The sequence below is a fragment of the Epinephelus lanceolatus genome, chromosome 17, assembly GCF_041903045.1.
Source record: "Epinephelus lanceolatus isolate andai-2023 chromosome 17, ASM4190304v1, whole genome shotgun sequence".
NCBI classification, from domain to species: domain Eukaryota; kingdom Metazoa; phylum Chordata; class Actinopteri; order Perciformes; family Serranidae; genus Epinephelus; species Epinephelus lanceolatus.
In genome coordinates, this window is record NC_135750.1 from 39,356,555 (window position 1) to 39,376,354 (window position 19,800).

Genomic DNA, 19,800 nt, shown 5'->3' on the forward strand with positions numbered 1-19,800 from the left:
TCCAAAAAATTAATTTGGTTTTCTATGAAAAAAGTCTATTTTCTTAAATAGCTTTCACATTACTGGACCCAGACACCCCACACCAATGTAGAATGGTTTTGCCAAGTGGGCCTAATGAGGCACAGTTCTTTATAAATGGGTTTCATGCTCTTTCTATTTTATATGAATTTTTTTAAACAAACTCCACTGGTTTTCAGTGAAAAAAAGTCTATTTTCTTCAATAGCTTTCACATTACTGGACCCAGACACCCCACACCAATGTAGAATGGTTTAGCCAAGTGGGCCTAATAAGACCCAATAATTTGGTTTTCTACTGAAACAAATTCCACTGGTTTTCAGTGAAAAAAGTCTATTTTCTTCAATAGCTTTCACATTAACCCATTTATAAAGAGATGGGCCATATTCAATCTGGAAATCCATCTGTAAAAAAAAAAAAACAACTTTTTTTTTTCTTACTTTCTACAATGTAAATTGCAGAATCTGTCTTGAGAGATTAGGCCATATTAGACCCACTTGGCCGAGTCATTCTACATTGGTGTGGGATGTCTGGGTCCAGTAATGTTAAAACTATTGAAGAAAATAGACTTTTTTCACTGAAAACCAGTGGAGTTTGTTTCAGTAGAAAACCAAATTATTTTTTTGGAAATCCCCATAAAATAGAAAGTGTGTTTTTGTTTTGTTTGTGGGGGCGGGTGGGGGTATTAGCCCTACTCTATGTTGCTTATTGTTTTCTGCCTATGAGGGAGGTGGAAATCACTGTTGAACCCAAAATAAATATCCGTCGAATATCCAACCTCAAACTAACTACACCTCGGTTAGACTGCGTTACTTTTAATAATAATAAACTGAACTGATGCAGGTAAATGAAAGTCTAATGAATGTTGAAGGCGCACGAGTTTCGATATGCAAACCTATGTCTGAATAAAGGGCGTTTCTATATTCATTTATGGCGAACTGTGTGCGTGGAAATTATGCTCGTGCACGTGTGCCCAGCGTCACAATAGGGCGCACGGACGACTTTGTAAATCTTGCGAAAATAAAGCGCATGCATATTTCTACCGTTGTGCGTGCACAGTTTTAGTTGTGAATCTGCACGGTTGAGTTATATGTACAGTATGTGGCTCCAGGGCTTCTCAATATTCGCCGCCTGCGTCCTGCCATCTCTATCTATATGATATCTGTGGCACCTTGAGATAGACACTGTCATAAATAAGACCATTGCTCTAACGTCAGGCACTGATATAAAGGCTAAGTATGAGGGCGCCACACCTCTGATTTAACAGGCAAACCGCTTTGATAAGTCGGAGCGACGCCTCGCAGCGGCGCAGTGTGTGTGTGTGTGTGTGTGTGTGTGAGAGAGAGAGAGAGAGAGAGAGAGAGAGAGAGAGAGAGAGAGAGTTATCGTCTGTCCTCTCCTGTGCCAACAGCACGTCATTTTTAGCTCCAAAGCGGGTTGGGTGTCTGGAGATGAGTCCAGAGCGTTACACAGCCAGTGTTTTTCTATGTGCTTTTCCGTGACGGGAAATTTCTTATCTGTCAGAGAGGAGAGATTTTCAGGTGGTGGGCTGAGGTGGTGACGGTGTATGTGGAAGGAGGAGATGGTTCCTTCAGCAGGATGGACCGGAAGAAAGTTGTGCCCGGGTTCGTGCCCTGCTGCCTGTTCCTCGCGCTGTGCGTGTCTGCAGTGGTAAGTATGTTGCTAAACATTCTCTGACTATATAAAGCTGATGATTACGAGCTGTCATTTGGCACGTCTATGTCTCTAAGGACTGCTTTAGCTCCACTGGCTCCAGTGAACTAGAGAGCTTTAACACATTTTTCTATAGATCTGGCATTAATCATTTTATAGGACGTTTCCTGAAAATAACTTTTGCTGGTTCATAATTAGAGGGAAAATAATAGTTGATGATTTCCAGACATAATTTCCTTGAAAGTACATCAACAAACCAACAGTGCCCCCGAGTTCATCACAGTGATTGAACATCAGATAAATAAAGAGATATATACAGATACAGATCTGTGCATGTTTAAGGCACGTAGGGTAGGTTATTTTCACAGCTGTGCACACTGTAAGTTAACATGAGGTCTTACACTCTAGTTTGTGCAATCACTTGTCTGTGCGAATGAATGACTCAGGCCTTTAAAAGAATTTGTAGTGACATATCCGTTAGGGTGGGAGGGAAAAAATCAATAGGCTACAGGATAGTATCGCGATATTTGTATCAGTACACACACTCCAAGTATTGATTTTCATATTTTATAAATCTTTGATAATACGAATACAAATAAACTTAAGGTAGCCTATTAGAATAGTAAAATCATCATGATACATTTTGGTGCAATACAAATGACTGAAGTGAGATGAACAGACTGAAACTTTATCATACTGGATATAACAGATGTTGACAAAGTTTGCCTATAATTTGCAGTTGAAAAAAGGTAATTAATTGCAATATACTGCATGTTATCGCAATATTCAGCATATCACAACACATTCAAAATCACAATAATATTGCATTGTCATTTAAGTATTGTGATAATATCGCATCATGGGGTCTCTAGCGATTCTCACCCCTAATATCACTCCATTTTCTGTTACATCTCTAAGAAACTACAAGACCTGCAAAATAATACAGGCTCACAGTGTCCCAAACTTTTAACAAGTAAAACATCACATAGATTCATGTCAGATCCTCACTCTCACACAGTATCAGAAGGATCTACATATAGAATATAACAATTAGGGTTGCAGCAATATATCAGTTTCAGTAGGCCTATATACTGTCATATGAAAGCTGACAGTAATCATACTGTGTACATTTGCATATCTACAGTATTTTTTAAAAAATGCAACTGTATGTTGAATCTCCCCTTTGGTTTAATTATTTTTTAAGGGGAGACTTTTTACACATACTTCCATTAACAAAATGGTTTCAAATGTCAGTTATGATAACAAGACATTTGTTCAACCAAACATAACCCTTCTGTTTTCATTACTTTAAGGGTCATTCTCACTGATAATAATATAAATGCTGTAATAGTGTGATACCGTGAAACCGCAATATTTTCTGAGACCGTGAAAATCTCATACTGTTGCAACCCTAATAACAATGATCTCAAAGTCTAATAGAAATATAAAATGGATGAATCCCTTGTGGAAACCAAAGCTTTGTGATAATCCAACCAAAAACAACAGTGTTCAGCAGGCATATAAGAAAGCTGTGGAGCTGTGGAAACCCTTGTAACACCTTTATCACCTTACCCCCCCTCCCTATCTCCTCACTCAGTTTTCTTTATAGTCTTAAGCCAGGCTTTGATAACAGTTTCTTTAACGTATTTACTTGGTGATGGGTTCGGACTCCAAATAGGTTTTTGACTTGACAGTTTGCATTTGGGTCTCCATCACCTATTTAAGTCATAAAGATGAGACTGCCAAACAACCTGTGCAAATGAAAACATTTCAGAATCAGATATCTGAGTGGATTGTCATCTATCAAATGGCCTCATTTCTAGCTCGCTCCTGATTATAGTTTCAAAACTAGTCTGTGTATACAGTCTCAACTCTGCAGAGCAACGGTCAACAGAGGAACAGGAAGAAAATGAAATCAATAAGAAAATGTAAACAGAGCGGTCACTGGGAATACAACATGTAACATACACATGCAAGAAGTGCAGTAATGACAAGTAAGTGTAGGAAACATGGGCGGCACAGTGGTGTATTGGTTAGAACTGTTGCCTCACAGCAAGAGGGTTCCTAGTTCGATCACAGGAGGGAGCTCTTCTGTGCGGAGTTTGCATGTTCTTCCTGTGTCAGCATAGTTTTCTGCAGGGACTCCGGCTTCCTCCCACAGTCCAAAGACATGCAGGTTGGGGACAGGTTAATTGGTGACTCTAAATTGTCCATAGGTGTGAATGTGAGTGTGAATGGTTGTCTGTCTCTATGTGTAAGCCCTGTGATAGCCTGGCGACCTGTCCAGGGTGTATCCTGCCTCTCTCCCAGTGTCAGCTGGGATAGGCTCCAGCCCCCCCGCGACCCTCAAGAGGATGAAGCGGTTACAAAAATGGATGGATGGATGTAGGAAACATATATGGTAAATGGGCCTGCACTTGTAAAGCCCTCTTCTGGTCTTCTGACCATTCAAAGCACTTTTACAGTACATGTCACACTTACACATTCACACACTGGTGGCTGAGGCTACCATACATGCCTGACACTCAGTAACCATTCACATGCTCTCACACACCAATGGAACAGCCATCGAGAGCAATTTTGGGTTCGTTATGGTCCACCTAGTATCTCGCCCAAGGATACTTCGACATGCGGACTGGAGGAGCCGGGGATCAAACTGCCGATCTTCCGGTTATTTGACGACCGGCTCCACCTTCTGGGCCACAGACACCCCATATATCTCATAAGCAGGGTATGTTGTTTGTGTAAAGGCACAACACTGATGCATACATTCCAAAATGCATTTCCAGAAACTACAGAATTTGGGTCGGTTGACTGTCAGGTTTAAAGTGTTTGAGGATGTTCACGTGTAAACTGGGTGAACATTGTAGGACATGCACCTTTTCATACATAGTTCCACAATGTTGGCAGACAGTGACAGGGCTGTAATTCCTTCATGTTTCACCCAGTGTGCATTTAAACAGCTTCAAGTTCAAGCTGAGAGTCAGCACTTTAAGCTCATAGCTTTAGTTCAGATCCAGTGTGCTGGAGTACAGACAGAACAGAAAACAAGTCCAAATACTGCAGTCTGTTTATTTATTCCTTTGTCAATAGCTGGTCTGTTTGCTTCATATTCTGAGCAGGTCAAAGTCTACACTCATTTTTATTCATATCACATCATTGCAGATAAGTGTTTAAGTGAAACAGCATAGATAAACAGCTCTTTCAGGCAAGACTGGTTGGAGTGTCTTAGAAGGATGAACTGATTTTACCTCTGAAACCCCTTAACCCTGATTAAATCACATTAAATTGTGCAAAGGGAACTACATTAACATGGTAAAACTTAAACAATAACTGTCCGCCAGTGAAATATTTATTGTGAGGAATGAGCAAAGGACTTGAATGTTCTGGTGTGGGGGCCCCCTGGTGGCCCTGCCTAAAGCAACCTCTTAGTTTGTTTATGTCTCAGATGGGCAGATTTGTTATGAAAGAATGTGCCACATTAAAGTCACTGGAGGGATAAATATTTACTACATTTAACACACTCATACTACTAATCTGCACATTATCTGCCATGAAAATGCACTGTGTTACAGCTCCTGTGTGTCACACTGCATGCCATACATATATACATACATACAAACATACACACACACATATACATGCATACATACTTCTACAAACATACATAAAATATACTTTTGTAAATTAATGTTATCTAAAATGCATATTCATGTTCACATTGTGGATTTGTCTGTGGTCTTTATCCTCCTGACACCTGAGCTTTTCTTTAGTATGCATTTTTTTCCCTAGCTATTTGGGAGTAGTAGGATTTTATGAGTATAAAAACTAAGGATTATCTTTGAACAGTAAGTAGTTTTGGTTAATAAAAAAAAAAGTAGTTGTGCAAAAACAAAATTACAAACATTGCAACATCTGCACAATGTTATATACTTTATGGGTTAGGGGTCATGGTTCAATTCTAAAACTGTTAAAAACTGCTCATTGCCTGAACATGGCTGTGCAAAAACAAAATTGCAAATAATGCAACATAATCTATAAGCCCTATGATATGTTAACTTTATAACCTTGAATTTTCCTTGCTATTTAGTCCAATGTCCTTTTGTCTGTAGGAACAGTCTGTCACACCTATTTTTATTTTTAACTCCTAATACACTGCTGACCTAAACTGGTGCATAACTATAGTTGAGGAGAAGCTGGCATAGTCACTTCTATAGCAAATTCAACAACAAGAAAATATGTATTATTAGGGCTCTGCTGTCTTCAGGAGCTCAGATGAAAGTTGGGTCTGCATGAGAACTGTGCAATGGTCTTATGGTATAATAAGTGCCATGTGTTTGGTGCTTGAAAACTCTGCATTCTGCTTGTAAATCAAGACTTCAAACTCTATATTTGTTCCATCATGTTGCGTGTCTTCTGCAGGTCACTGAAGGTGGATACTTGAATATTGTGCAGAGTTCAGGTAAGGGTCATTTTCAAGTCTTTTTTTTGTGTGGGTCTGTTTTAGGGGGAGTGTTAACAGCTACATGAATCTATTGAAAATCTATTGAAACGTGTGCTCCCATTACGAATTGAAATTGCCTGGCAGCAAAACAGAAGTATTTAGTTCATTAAGACATGTAAGGCTCTACACCTGATCAGTGAACATTTTGACATTTTGACAGGCATTTTAGATTAGTCTTAGTCTTGAGACGAAAATGCTTATTAGTTTTAGTCACATTTTAGTCATTATGTTTTATATATAATATAATATATATGTATATATATATATATATATATATATATATATATGACAGGTTTAAGGGGTAATTTACGAAAACACACTTCTCTCTATATCTCTCTATTTATGATCTCAAAAACTTTAACACCTCAAATAACTGATCTGAGACAACTTGGATTTGTACCCAGGTTTGTTGTAAATTCTGACTTATCTATCTCACTGAAAATAACTTAATTAAAGCATGAATTCTTTCTTAATCTGCAACATGTTAGTCTGGGGGTTTAAACTCATGTGCTCTCACAGAGTTGGTGATTAAAACTAAACTTTCAGCTGTCAGAAAAAACTGACAGCTAGACTCACAGATGAACTGAGATAACAGCATCAACCCATAAATCCTTCTGTGACAGTCCGGGCCTGAGTGGAGTCCTGTGGAGATGAACAGATGTGAATTGTGCCTGCTGGTGGTTGCTTGCTCTGCTGCAGTTCAGCTGCTAACAAGCGGAGCTAACTGCTAACAGCCACGCTGTAACTAAAATACTCCACAAATCCATTCAACACTTCCACCATCACAGCAAGATACAACTCACAACTCTCACCAATGCTCAGGTGTGAGTGTTTTTGGTGGCAAACAAAACATCATAGCACCAACTATTTACAGTTTACTGGAGTTTGTGAAGTGTTCTCAGCTTTCAATGTCCAATAGTTTACCACTAATAATTTCATCACATCTCGTCTCATCAATGAAAATAAAATGTATTTCATTTTAGCTTATATTGTCAAGGTCTATTTTTAGCTCGTCATCGTCTCGTTTTCATCATGGAAAAAAGGTCGCTGATGAAAAATCTTCATCATAGATTTTATCAATGAAATTAACACTGCACCTGATCAAGGTCCTGGTCAGCACCATTTACAGATTGACCATAGTGTTACACCCATCGCAAATGTCCCTACAGGGTTTCCTGTAATTCTAAGAGACAGAGTAGGTGAGGAACTACAGCACAGGAAAAAAATAGGAGTTAATGACAGGCAGACTGGCTATATTGCTTATTTTGTTGCAATTGTTCTTAAATGTTCTTAAATTGATAATTTTTTTTGTTTTGTTTTGTTTTTTACTAATTTGTCATCAAGTATATCATTATCACAAAAATACCCTGAAATATCATTATATTATTATGATATTATAACAAAAAAAAACAACTCTTGGACAATTAAGACTACCATGATAATTGCATAATGTGAAAAACACTAATATGAACAGATTTTTTTGATTTTTGACTCAGTTTGCTACATGGCTTTGTGGAACTGAGATAGACTTTTCTACTATAAATGAGCAAGACTGGTCCAAAAACATGGCTACCATTAATTAGAAATATTTGCAAGGGGTGGGGCTTAACAGGAAATAGGCCATGACTCAAGCTGTCTTGGAGCAATCCTGAATAAACTCAGTGGCGACATCCTGCATTAAGTCCTGAACATATTCACCACGTATTGTCCATATCTGATAAAGTGGGAGCAAAAGGTTGGGACTATGATTGCACAGTTATTGAAATGCTGAATATACTGTAATGATGAACGTGTGTGATTAGTCTCACTCCTTCTTTAGACATCAGCTGAACTTTGCTCAGGCTTTCTCAGCCTGCCCTGAACATGCTCAATGCTGCGTTTGGCTTCGATTTTGGTAATTTAGCTGCTTCCTTCTGTTGGCTAAGAAAGGGATTAAACCTGGGATTGACACTTGCTATATTTTAGATTTGTGATTAATTAAGGTTTGCTAGAGATTTGGCTTCACTTTGACGTGAAAAGGTTTTGTTCCTGTTAATCAGTGTCTAATAATAGTAGTATCCACAGTGAATGAAGGCTGTGAAAACATGAAACTTCAAAAAGTCCAAGTGGAAGGTAAAACATTTTTATAGGTACTGCACATGCATTTAAGCAATTATATGAATGTTATAGATGCAGATTGAGAAGTTTTACACAATGCAAATATTCTCACCCTCTCCTCAGGTCAGACTGTTTATGGTCTCATCCTGCCTCCCTCCAGTCATGCAGTATAGCCTTTATGCTCCTTCTGTCTGTTGTTCCTTCTAGCCCTCCCTGTCCCATCATCTCAGCTCTTTCCCCTCCAGTTACGGCATGTCTGCATACAATTAACCAGTATGGTTTAGTGTTCTACCCCCACCAGCCGCACCAGCAGCCTGTGTATCAATCTTGTACCTATAGCTCACAGTCACAGTTAAAGCAGTTTCGCACTGTAGATTAACTGATTTTCATGCTTCATGACTTATAGCAATGAGGCTTCACCACTAATGGGAACAAAGCCGCACTGACTTCATGCCTGTCAGATACACCCACTGGAAAATGGATGAGTTGACTGTCGAGTATTAATGCTTGGCAGCTGTGTTGGAATCTACAAGAATCTACATGTGCAAATGATGAGTGATTGACTGTCGGATTCTGAGTCAGTAAATGACATAACTCGTGTGTGTGTGTGTGTGTGTGTGTGTGTGTGTGTGTGTGCGTGAATGAGTCTAGTGTCTGCCCAGAAAGCAATTTTATAGATCAGTTTAACAGTTGGTAGTGCTTTTGGTTGCTATTAAGTGTCTTCCCTGCATCTCAGAAATGTCTTGTTAAACCACCTCCTGCCTACCAAATGAATGTGTGATATTTGACGTGTACTCCAGCCTCATAGAACTTGTTTTTATTAGTCACTTCAGGATTCTATAACCCGTAGAGAAGTTCTAAAGCTGCTTCTGATCCCGCTAATGAAGTGTAAAGACTGGCAGTTAGCAAATGAGGATACAAAAAAAAATCTATTACGGATCCTAAGGGAGAAATGGTCAGAGATACAAAGCAGTGATCACTTGAAATGTAAAACTACTCTGCTACAGGTAGAAGTGCTAAATGTAAATTATTACATAAGTAAAAGTATATGAGTATTGACTACAAAATAACCTTCAAGTATTAAAAGCAGAAATACTCATTGTGCAGAATGACCCATTCAGAATGTTTTATTATGCCTCCATGCTGGACGTCCATCTGTTCATTTGTTCGTTCATCCATCTGCCATCTTTCTGAAGCAGCATCCTATGCTTCAAAACTATTTTTCACCAGAAAAACCAGCATGTTTACTTTTTTTCATGTGTTTTGTACACTGTTACAACTGTTTGGAAAAGAGAAAACATGTCCACTATAAACATGATTCAGTTACAAATGGAAAGGAAATAGGACTAGTTCTTTATACAGATGAAATGTTGACTCTAGGGAATTAGCATTTTACATAAACAGTAGGGGGGGGGGACCCACAGGTGGTGCTTAATCAAAGAACTTAATAAAACAAAATTAAAGCACAAATCTACATTAATGAAAAGAACATGGGAAAAAAAGAGAACCTAACTTGCTGTTCTCCGCATATGCAAAGCACAAAACTATAATAATTTGAGACTGAGTCTAAGAAACTCAGGAAACCCCCTTCCCCACACTGGCATGGTTGGGCACATCATACAAACTAGTTCTTTTCTAGCATAATATACCCTAAAAGTTATCTGTGACGATGCAGACATTTTTCAATTGCCTCTCTGTCAGCTCCGCTAAATTTGTGCTAAATTTGTGCTGAATTTGTGCTAAATTTGTGCTGAATTTAGGCTCTTATGTTTATTTTCTTATTTTCTATTATCTAAGTGTTGGTGGTTCTTTTTGTGGTTGGCTTACGGTGATGGCGTTTGGCCCTTGGTCACCTATCCGGATGAGGTAATCAACTCACCAGTCTGTAAACTCTTGACTTCTAGCTAGCTAGCTAGCTAGCAGCTAACTAGCAGCAAGGTTGAGGTTTTCAAATGTAAACATCAAGGAAAGATTGAGAAAAATGAACACCAGCAGAACTAGCATCCAGCTAGCCATTGTAGAGGCATTGGGTAATAAACTGGATTACCTCCGAGCGGCATCATTTTCCAACAGGATATCAGGAACTGTAATTGATTGTATTGATTCATGGAAACGTGGCTAAATCTGGACAGCACCATTCAACCAGGAGGTTCTTTTTCTATATGCTGATCTGACAGAGCAGAGGACTCTGGCGAGAGAAAGAGAGGAGGCCTGTGCTTTACAGTAAAAGGACTGGTGTGCGATTGATAGATAGGCATTGAAATCCAAATCTTGCTCTAAACCAAAGTGTTGGAAAAACAAAACAATCCCCAACCCCGGGCCCCACTGTGAGTGGAATAAAATTCTTCAATGAGAAAAAATTGGCTTGTAAATTATGTGTTACTTGACCAAATTACTAACAAAGAAACATAGTCATATATCTTACTAGATTTGGTTTTGTCTCTGTTTTCAATTATTCTTTCTTGTATCTTAAAGTTTATTGTTTTGTTGCTCTTCATGTAATGTGATTTAGTTACTTAAGACTGTAGGACTGACTGACTGATGGTTTGTGTCTGCAGCTCCCCTCTACTGTTCAGAAGGCTTTACGGAACTGGGCTACTATAATGGCTCAATTTCCCAAACAGACTCAGGCTCCCCCTGCCTCAAATGGACAGACTTCCCAGACTACATGCAGCAGTACCCGGGCCGAGGCCTGGGAGACCACAGCTACTGTCGAAACCCAGACCGAGAGGCCAACCCCTGGTGCTTCTTCAGGCAGAGCTCTGGTGCCATTGGCTGGGCCTACTGCGACTGCCATCAGGGTGAGCAGGGTATCTGAGGATGGATGGATGGATGGATGGATGGATATAGATGGATGGATGGATGGATGGATGGATATGGATGTCAGCTATTTTTCTAGACAGTACAGGCTGTATCATACCAGGCCCAGAACAAGAACTTCTGGGCCCCTATTATCAATCAATTTCAATTAATTTTATTTATAAAGCCCAATATCACAAATCACAATTTGCCTCACAGGGCTTTACAGCATACAACATCCCTCTGTCCTTATGACCCTCGCAGCGGATAAGGAAAAACTCCCCAAAAAAACCCCTTTACCGGGGAAAAAAAACGGTAGAAACCTCAGGAAGAGCAACTGAGGAGGGATCCCTCTTCCAGGACGGACAGACGTGCAATAGATGTCGTACCGAACAGATCAGCATAATAAATTAACAGTAATCCGCATGACACAATGAGACAGAGAGAGAGACAGAGAGAGAGACAGAGAGAGAGAGAGATGCAGATAATGACAGTAGGTTACAACAACATTATTGAAAGTAATAATATTATAGTTATAGTTCTGGCTACTGTGGTACAATATGTTGAAAGTATGTATTAATATCTGGCAGTATACATGTGTGACAATAGTCATATGTGTATAATAACAGTAGAAGTATGACTAATGACTAATGATGTCAGTAGCAGCAGGAGGCATCTGGCAGGACCACGGCAGCAGCACAACCACACATGTCACGCTGTCCAGGCACCGCTGCGATATGAGTTAATCTGAGAGACAGTAGAGCACAAAGGCTCCGGAGAAGAAGCCGAGTTAGTGACATCCAGAATGGCCGAGTTAGCAAGATGCAGTAATAGAATACGAGAGAGAAGGAGAGAAGGTGCCCGGTGTATTATAGGGGGGTCCTCCGGCAGACTAGGCCTAAGTCAGCCTAACTAGGGGCTGGTACAGGGCAAGCCTGAGCCAGCCCTAACTATAAGCTTTATCAAAGAGGAAAGTCTTAAGTCTAGTCTTAAATGTGGAGACGGTGTCTGCCTCCCGGACCGCAACAGGAAGATGATTCCACAGGAGAGGAGCCTGATAGCTGAAGGCTCTAGCTCCTGATCTACTTTTGGAGACTTTAGGGACCACAAGTAACCCTGCGTTCTCAGAGCGCAGTGTTCTGGTGGGATAATATGGCACTATGAGCTCACTAAGACATGATGGAGCTTGACCATTTAGAGCTTTATAAGTTAACAGTAGGATTTTAAATTCAGTTCTGGATTTTACAGGGAGCCGTGCAGTGCAGAGAAGCTAAAACAGGAGAAATATGATCTTGTTTCTTAGTTCCTGTTAGTACACGTGCTGCTGCATTCTGAATTAGCTGGAGAGTTTTTAAGGACTTACTAGAGCTACCTGATAATAGAGAGTTACAGTAATCCAGCCTAGAGGTAACAAAAGCGTGGACCAATTTTTCTGCATCTTTTCGGGTCAGGATAGGCCAAATTTTCGCAATATTACGCAGATGAAAAAATGCAGTCCGTGACGTTTGTTTTAAATGAGAATTAAAAGACAAATCTTGATCAAATATTACTCCGAGGTTTCTTACGGTAGTGCTAGAGGCCAGAGCAATGCCATCTAGAGAAACTATGTCATCAGATAAAGAGTCTCTGAGTTGTTTGGGGCCAAGAACAATAACTTCAGTTTTGTCTGAATTTAACATCAGGAAATTGGTGCTCATCCAAGTTTTTATGTCTTTAAGGCAGTTATGGAGTTTAGTTAATTGATTACTTTCTTCTGGCTTCATCGATAAATACAACTGAGTATCATCCGCATAACAATGGAAATTTATAGAGTGATTTCTAATGATGTTACCTAAAGGAAGCATATATAGAGTAAATAGGATTGGTCCGAGCACAGAACCTTGCGGAACTCCAAAACAAACTTTGGTACGTAAGGATGATTCATTATGAACGTCAACAAACTGAAAACGATCAGATAAATAAGATTTAAACCAGCTTAGTGCAAAACCTTTTAGGCCAATTAAATGATCCAGTCTCTGCAGTAGAATTTGATGGTCAATTGTGTCAAACGCCGCACTAAGATCTAATAAAACAAGTACAGAGACAAGTCCTTTGTCTGAAGCAATCAGAAGGTCATTTGTAATTTTAACTAGTGCTGTCTCAGTGCTATGATGCACTCTAAATCCTGACTGAAATTCCTCAAATAAATTATTATCATGGAGAAAATCACACAGCTGGTCTGCGACTACTTTCTCAAGGATCTTTGACATAAAGGGAAGATTAGATATTGGTCTATAGTTGGCTAACACCTCTGGATCCAGGGTGGGCTTTTTTAGTAGAGGTTTAATTACAGCTACCTTAAAAGACTGTGGTACATAGCCTGTTAATAAGGATATATTGATCATATCTAATATATGAGTGTTAACTAAAGGAAAGACCTCCTTAAGTAGCCTAGTTGGGATGGGGTCTAAGAGACACGTTGATGATTTAGATGAAGAAATCACTGCTGTCAATTCTTGAAGAGAAATTGGGGAGAAGCAATCTAAATATATATTACGTCTTATAGCTGTGTTTGAGGTTAGATAGGTAGGCCTACTATCTGAGGACAGGAGGTCATGAATTTTGCCTCTAATAGTTAGAATTTTGTCATTAAAAAAGCTCATAAAATCATTACTGCTAAGGGCTAAAGGAATACAAGGCTCAATAGAGCTTTGACTCTCAGTCAGCCTGGCTACAGTGCTGAAAAGAAACCTGGGGTTGTTCTTATTGTCTTCTATTAATGCTGAGTAATAGTTTGCTCTGGCATTGCGGAGGCCCCTCTTATAAGTTTTGAGACTGTCTGTCCAGATTAAACGAGATTCTTCCAGTTTGGTTAATCGCCAATTCCTTTCAAATTTTCGCGATATTTGTTTTAACTTACGGGTTTGAGAGTTATACCAAGGAGCGAACTTTCTTTGCTTTTTTAACTTCTTTTTAAGAGGAGCTACAGAGTCAAGTGTTGTTTGCAGTGAGCCTATGGCGCTATCGACAAAATGATCAAAGTCGGTACAGGAAATCTCTGTTACTGAGGGACTTGGTATTGAATTTATTAAACACCCTGTTTGCTGTGAACAGTTTTCAAAGTTGGAATACTTTATGATCCAAGATTTACTGTGTGTTAATGTGATTATCGTTTTTGATTATCATATTATATTAAAACCTAAACACCTCAGTTTAGGAATTGGCAGCATATAAGCAATTAGTGAAGAACTTTCAACCTGATGTTGACACAGGGAACCTCTTAAAGGCAGGGCCTCAGAATCAGGTTTATAAGGCAGGACCTCATCATGCAACTCTGGTAAACAGCAGAGACAGGGCTCAAAAGCATGACTCATAGACAAAGAGTAAAAGTTAGTCAAGTCTTTACTTGACAAAAGTAGGGTTTAGTACAAAGGTGACTGCCCAAAACCACAGGCAAAGGCTGTCCAAAAATGCTAGACAAGATCAAAGTCTAAAGTAAAGGGATACTTCAGATTTTTTGAAGTGGAGTTGTGTGGGGTTCTTATCCACAGACAGTATATTACATACACCAAATGTTAGTGGACACGCCCCCAGTTTGGAGAAGCAGGCTGAAGTCCAACATATTCTGCTGTGGAGGGGTCAGCAACAAAATGTATTTTAGCCACCTAAAAAGTTTAAGTGTAGGCTATAATGAGAATATTTTCACTGCTTTACCTTAATGTCAGACAGTGATTTCCAGTAGGAAAATGAAGCCGTTCCATCACTCTCTTCAAAGCCAGACTCCTTTGAGAGTCAGTGATTCAACATCACTGAACACAGGAGCTGCTTATCTAACACTAGCTATATTTCCATCCAAAAGTGATTCGAATCATTGGGAAATGCGCATTAAAAGAAATACGAATCCTGTGTGTTTCCATTAAATGTACGGACTTTGGTGAAAACTACGAACTTGCGCGAGTTTTCCGCAGAACCGGAAACAAAACAAGTCTCGCATTCTTCCTCTTCTACGTTTTCTGGCATTTGGCAACCACCTTGTAAATGCATTACCACCTTCCCGACCCAGAGTGTGGATATCACCATGGAGAGAGGTGCGCTACGTCAGACTTAATTCGAACATAACTGTTTCCATCCCCCGTTTTGCGAATCAACATTTTTTCGAATCAACCAAAACCCGGCTAAAGCGAGTGTATTTTAGTTTGTGCAGTTCAGGGGATTTTAATTTGAATTTTGGTGTTTCCATCATAATTTTCCAATGCGATACTTCTAGATGCGCATTTAAACAGGCTGATGGAAACATGGCTACTGCCTTGATCAGATAGTTAACTTGTGTTATTGTGTGACTTTGGCATCTAAAAGGGTTAATTTAAATTCACCAAAGTCACACAACAGCAAACACTAACTAATTGATTTATTTATGTATTTTATTTTATATACTTTACTAAACCCCCTGAGGGGAAATTCAATTTTTTCACTCTTTTGTCATTAACACACAGGTCCGAAAGACACACACACACATGCACAAACAGGACCTATACATGCACAAAGTGGAGAGATGTTAGAGTGAGGGGGCTGCCCTTGGTCAGGCACCCCGAGTGGTTTGGGGGTTCGATGCCTTGATCAAGGGCACCTCGGCAGTGCCCAGGAGGTGAACTGGTGCCTCTCCAGCTACCAGTCCAGGCTCCATATTTGGTCCAGATGGGGACTTGAACAGGCGACCCTCTGGTTCCCAAGTCCAAGTCCCTATGGACTGAGCTACTGCCACCCAGCGGTATACCAGCATCTGTGTTCAGTGTGCTAAAATTATTGTTTTTGTTAATGGAGTCAGGTGGTTTTCACAAGAGCATAGATGGGGAGCTAAAGCTGTTAACTACCTATTTGTTGAAACAGGCTGTTTGACATTAAGGTAAAGCAGTGAAAATTATCTCAATATAGCGTATACTTGAACTGACATTAATTTTTTTAGGTGGCAAAAATACATTTTGTTGCTGACCCCTCCACAGCAGCACATTGCTTAGCTTCTGTGTTGGACTCGAGCCTTATTCACCAAACTGGGGGCATGCTGACTGACATCTACTGTATGTAATATACTGACAATGGATTATTACCCCATACAGTCCCACCTCAAAAAGTCCGAACTACCACCCCTTTAAGAGCGATGGCTCACAGTTTCCTCCTGGCATGGCTATATTGTGTTCTTGTTCAGTCACAGCTGCCAGATACAATCCACTGCCATTTCAGCCAGCACACCAGTGATCAATGCACTCATTATTTAAGGTACCACATTAAAAAAAATCTTAATTTTTTTGTATGTATGTATTTTGCATGTACGCTATGTATTCTAACAGGCAGAGACGTAAGGTAGTTACCACAGGCCCCAGTGCATACTATTGTGATGGGCCCTGGTGCACGCCAGTTACTGGTTATAAAGCACACATGCGCACCACTGGCAACTGTTTATAAAAAAGCCAAAAGAATCCAATTTAGGGAGCTTTCTACTTTTTCATCCTCTTTGTTTCTTGTCCTTTCTTACTGATGCTTTTCTGTGTAAAAGGCATGACTGTTCGCTGGACTTGGAGATGTGCTCAGCCTCTTAACTAGCTACCATATTGTATCGTCATGTCACATGATCAAATATAGACTTGAAATTATGTTACAGAACAATCATACCTGTATATGACAAAAATATCAAAGAAAATACAAAATTATCAATCAATTTTCAATCAATTTTATTTATAAAGCCCAATATCACAAATCACAATTTGCCTCACAGGGCTTTACAGCATACGACATCCCTCTGTCCTTATGACCCTCGCAGCGGATAAGGAAAAACTCCCCAAAAAAACCCCTTTAACGGGGAAAAAAAACGGTAGAAACCTCAGGAAGAGCAACTGAGGAGGGATCCCTCTTCCAGGACGGACAGACGTGCAATAGATGTCGTACAGAACAGATCAGCATAATAAATTAACAGTAATCCGCATGACACAATGAGACAGAGAGAGAGAGAGACAGAGAGAGAGACAGAGAGAGAGATGCAGGTAATAACAGTAGCTTACAACAACATTATTGAAAGTAATAATATTATAGTTATAGTTCTGGCTACTGTGGTACAATATGTTGAAAGTATGTATTAATATCTGGCAGTATACATGTGTGACAATAGTCATATGTGTATAATAACAGTAGAAGTATGACTAATGACTAATGATGGCAGCAGCAGCAGGAGGCATCTGGCAGGACCACGGCAGCAGCACAACCACACACGTCACGCTGTCCAGGCACCGCTGCGATATGAGTTAATCTGAGAGACAGTGGAGCACAAAGGCTCCGGAGAAGAAGCCGAGTTAGTGACATCCAGAATGGCCGAGTTAGCAAGATGCAGTAATAGAATACGAGAGAGAGAGAGAGAGAAGGAGAGAAGGTGCCCGGTGTATTATGGGGGGGTCCTCCAGCAGACTAGGCCTAAGTCAGCCTAACTAGGGGCTGGTACAGGGCAAGCCTGAGCCAGCCCTAACTATAAGTTTTATCAAAGAGGAAAGTCTTAAGTCTAGTCTTAAATGTGGAGACGGTGTCTGCCTCCCGGACCGTAACAGGAAGATGATTCCACAGGAGAGGAGCCTGATAGCTGAAGGCTCTAGCTCCTGATCTACTTTTGGAGACTTTAGGGACCACGAGTAACCCTGCGTTCTCAGAGCGCAGTGTTCTGGTGGGATAATATGGCACTATGAGCTCACTAAGATATGATGGAGCTTGACCATTTAGAGCTTTATAAGTTAACAGTAGGATTTTAAATTCAATTCTGGATTTTACAGGGAGCCAGTGCAGAGAAGCTAAAACAGGAGAAATATGATCACGTTTCTTAGTTCCTGTTAGTACACGTGCTGCTGCATTCTGAATTAGCTGGAGAGTTTTTAAGGACTTACTAGAGCTACCTGATAATAGAGAGTTACAGTAATCCAGCCTAGAGGTAACAAAAGCGTGGACCAATTTTTCTGCATCTTTTCGGGTCAGGATAGGCCTAATTTTCGCAATATTACGCAGATGAAAAAATGCAGTCCGTGAGGTTTGTTTTAAATGAGAATTAAAAGACAAATCTTGATCAAATCTTGATTATGTATGTATGTATGTGTATATATATATATATATATATATATATATATATATATATATATATATATATATACGTATATATACAGTACAGGCCAAAAGTTTGGACACACCTTCTCATTCAATGCGTTTTCTTTATTTTCATGACTATTTACATTGTAGATTCTCACTGAAGGCATCAAAACTATGAATGAACACATGTGGAGTTATGTACTTAACAAAAAAAGGTGAAATAACTGAAAACATGTTTTATATTCTAGTTTCTTCAAAATAGCCACCCTTTGCTCTGATTACTGCTTTGCACACTCTTGGCATTCTCTCCATGAGCTTCAAGAGGTAGTCACCTGAAATGGTTTTCCAACAGTCTTGAAGGAGTTCCCAGAGGTGTTTAGCACTTGTTGGCCCCTTTGCCTTCACTCTGCGGTCCAGCTCACCCCAAACCATCTCGATTGGGTTCAGGTCTGGTGACTGTGGAGGCCAGGTCATCTGCCGCAGCACTCCATCACTCTCCTTCTTGGTCAAATAGCCCTTACACAGCCTGGAGGTGTGTTTGGGGTCATTGTCCTGTTGAAAAATAAATGATGGTCCAACTAAACGCAAACCGGATGGGATGGCATGTCGCTGCAGGATGCTGTGGTAGCCATGCTGGTTCAGTGTGCCTTCAATTTTGAATAAATCCCCAACAGTGTCACCAGCAAAATACCCCCACACCATCACACCTCCTCCTCCATGCTTCACAGTGGGAACCAGGCATGTGGAATCCATCCGTTCACCTTTTCTGCGTCTCACAAAGACACGGCGGTTGGAACCAAAGATCTCAAATTTGGACTCATCAGACCAAAGCACAGATTTCCACTGGTCTAATGTCCATTCCTTGTGTTTCTTGGCCCAAACAAATCTCTTCTGCTTGTTGCCTCTCCTTAGCAGTGGTTTCCTAGCAGCTATTTGACCATGAAGGCCTGATTCGTGCAGTCTCCTCTTAACAGTTGTTCTAGAGATGGGTCTGCTGCTAGAACTCTGTGTGGCATTCATCTGGTCTCTGATCTGAGCTGCTGTTAACTTGCGATTTCTGAGGCTGGTGACTCGGATGAACTTATCCTCAGAAGCAGAGGTGACTCTTGGTCTTCCTTTCCTGGGTCGGTCCTCATGTGTGCCAGTTTCGTTGTAGCGCTTGATGGTTTTTGCGACTCCACTTGGGGACACATTTAAAGTTTTTGTAATTTTCCGGACTGACTGACCTTCATTTCTTAAAGTAATGATGGCCACTCGTTTTTCTTTAGTTAACTGATTGGTTCTTGCCATAATATGAATTTTAACAGTTGTCCAATAGGGCTGTCGGCTGTGTATTAACCTGACTTCTGCACAACACAACTGATGGTCCCAACCCCATTGATAAAGCAAGAAATTCCACTAATTAACCCTGATAAGGCACACCTGTGAAGTGGAAACCATTTCAGGTGACTACCTCTTGAAGCTCATGGAGAGAATGCCAAGAGTGTGCAAAGCAATAATCAGAGCAAAGGGTGGCTATTTTGAAGAAACTAGAATATAAAACATGTTTTCAGTTATTTCACCTTTTTTTGTTAAGTACATAACTCCACATGTGTTCATTCATAGTTTTGATGCC

At 40.1% G+C, this 19,800-nt stretch overlaps 1 protein-coding gene across 2 annotated transcripts in view; it reads left to right on the plus strand.

The window, feature by feature from the left end:
- The first annotated feature begins 1,382 nt into the window (after window positions 1-1,382).
- LOC117248358 (neurotrypsin) overlaps window positions 1,383-19,800 on the plus strand; it is a 48,698-nt gene continuing 30,280 nt past the window's right edge. The window contains exons 1-3 of one of the 2 annotated variants that reach the window (XM_078160860.1): window positions 1,383-1,687; window positions 6,113-6,152; window positions 10,850-11,092. In XM_078160860.1, the coding sequence (XP_078016986.1) occupies window positions 1,616-1,687; window positions 6,113-6,152; window positions 10,850-11,092 (355 nt within the window). In that variant the 5' untranslated portion in view covers window positions 1,383-1,615. The remainder of the gene's footprint in view (window positions 1,688-6,112; window positions 6,153-10,849; window positions 11,093-19,800) is intronic. The other variant, XM_033613373.2, reaches the window with a different exon arrangement.